The sequence below is a fragment of the Cicer arietinum genome, unplaced genomic scaffold (assembly GCF_000331145.2).
Source record: "Cicer arietinum cultivar CDC Frontier isolate Library 1 unplaced genomic scaffold, Cicar.CDCFrontier_v2.0 Ca_scaffold_2748_v2.0, whole genome shotgun sequence".
NCBI classification, from domain to species: Eukaryota; Viridiplantae; Streptophyta; class Magnoliopsida; order Fabales; family Fabaceae; genus Cicer; species Cicer arietinum.
Window position 1 is genome coordinate 3,732 of NW_027336397.1, and position 2,309 is coordinate 6,040.

The 2,309-nt window shown below is 40.8% G+C and overlaps 1 protein-coding gene across 1 annotated transcript; it reads right to left on the reverse strand.

Annotated features, from left to right (window-relative positions):
* Positions 1-18: 18 nt before the first annotated feature.
* On the reverse strand, positions 19-2,210 carry LOC101496646 (uncharacterized; the record flags this gene model as incomplete). Its single annotated transcript, XM_012712384.1, has 3 exons — positions 19-1,184; positions 1,226-1,742; positions 1,862-2,210. Coding segments are annotated over 3 exons (2,032 nt in total), but the record flags the coding sequence as incomplete, so codon positions are not given.
* Positions 2,211-2,309: the final 99 nt, after the last annotated feature.

Consider the following 2,309-nt stretch of genomic DNA (forward strand, 5'->3'; position numbering starts at 1 on the left):
TCCTTAGTCTTAGAGTACACTAAGATATCATCTATAAACACAACCACAAAAGAGTCTAGGTAAGGATGAAAGATCTGATTCATGTAATCCATAAACATTGTTGGTGCATTAGTCACACGAAAAGGCATAACCAAATACTCGTAATGGCCATAACGGGTCCTAAAGGCGGTCTTAGGGGTATCAGAAGGCTTCACTCGGATCTGATGGTAACCTGATCTCAGATCGATCTTACTAAAAACACATGATCCTCTCAATTGATCCATAAGGTCATCTATCCTAGGTAGCGGATACTTATTCTTAATTGTCACTTTATTAAGTCGACGGTAATCCACACATAACCTCATAGAGCCATCCTTCTTCTTAACCAACAACACAGGTGCACCCCATGGTGAAACACTAGGTCTAATAAATTGTTTATCTAAAAGCTCTTCCAACTGCTTCTTAAGCTCAGACAATTCTAAGGGAGACATTCTATATGGTGCCATGGATATGGGTCCAGTACCTGGTACAAGGTCAATGCTAAACTCAATTTCACGCTCTGGTGGTAAACTAGTGACATCTTCAGGGAATACTTCAGGGAATTTACACACAATAGGAACATCTCGTATTACCACTTTTTCTTCAAATTCAAATGAGGCTAGGATCATGTATAACTGGGCATCTTCTTTCAAGAGTTCCTTCACTTGGTTGGTGGATATATTGATAGGCTTATCCCTCTCTTCTGACTCCATGAATTTAATGGTTTTACTAAGAAAATATACATGGACACAGTTGGCAGATAGCCAATCCATACCAAGAATCACATCAACCAGACGCAAAGGTAAACACATTAAGTCAACTCGGAAGTCCCTTCCACAGACATGGATAGAAATGTCAAGACAAACACTAGAGGTATCAACAGAATCACTAGTTGGGGTATTCACAATCAAATCATATCGTAAACGAGATACAGGTAGTCCTAAACGTCTAACACAGTCAAGAGACACAAAGGAATGAGTGGCACCACAATCAAATAGTACAAATAAAGGAGTATCACTTATGAGACATGTACCTTGGATCAAGTTGTCTTTCTCAGACGCTCCTGCACCACTAAGGGCAAAGACTCTTCCATTGGATTTAGGTCGGCTGGCTTGGGAACTCTGGTTTCTAGGCTGTGAGTCTTCCTTGGGTAGGGGCATGTGGTGCTAATGTGGCGTTGTTGTTGACTATTAAAACAAGTAACTACAACATCTCTACATTCGTATGCCATGTGACCCTGCTTACCACACCTGTGACATCGGATAGGAGTAGCTGGATCACCATTATAACCATGGTTGTTGTGCGAGACTTGACTCAAGTTACTATTTTCATTACTAACTCCTCGTCCATTGGGGTTTCCTCTACCACTCCCATAATTATAACTGTTTCCATTTCCTTTTCCATTACCACTACTAGCTCCTTTTCCAGTTGAAAAATTGTATTGTTGATAATTCGGACGACATCCAGATTTATTAGGAGGAAAAGAGTATGGTTTTCCTCTATTATGATGCATAGGCCTCTTGTCCTTCATGGTTCCAGTGTTTCGGTAATGTGCCTTTTCAGCACGACTATCCTCATCATAAATCCTACTCTTATTCACTAGGGTAGGAAAGTCACGAATCTCTTGCATTCCAACCTGTTTCTTGATCTCTGGCCTGAGTCCCATTTCAAACTTGATGCATTTCGACTTTTCTCTTGCCTCTCCAACATAGAGTGGATAGTACCTGGATAGTTCCTCGAACTTAGCAGCATACTCTGCTACTAACATATTCCTTGTTCCAATTTAACAAATTCCATCTCCTTTCTATTACGAATATCTTCTGGGAAATACTTAATTAGAAACAGGTCCTTGAATATAGCCCAAGTAATTGCAGTCCCTGCATTATCTAAACGTTGGCGTCCATTATCCCACCAATGTTCAGCTTCCTCCGTCATCATAAAGGTACCAAGATGCACTTTCTGACCTTCGGGGCATGCCACTCCTCTGAAAATTTTCTCAACTTCTTGCAACCACTTTTGAGCTCCATCAGGATTATAGTGACCTTCAAATGATGGAGGGTTAGCCTTGTGGAATCGATCCATCACCATGAATTCATTTATTTGCACATTTCCTTGGCCACCACTGTAGCTAGTAGCTTGAGCAACAGCTTGAGCAGCAATCTGTGCAGCTTGAGTAGCAGCTTGCGCAGAGGCTTATGAACTAGCTTGAGATTCAGCCAAAGCTTGGAGAACCTGTAAGACCCATAATTTTAAAGTACACTTTATGTATTTTATATGTTTTGGATTTTGGC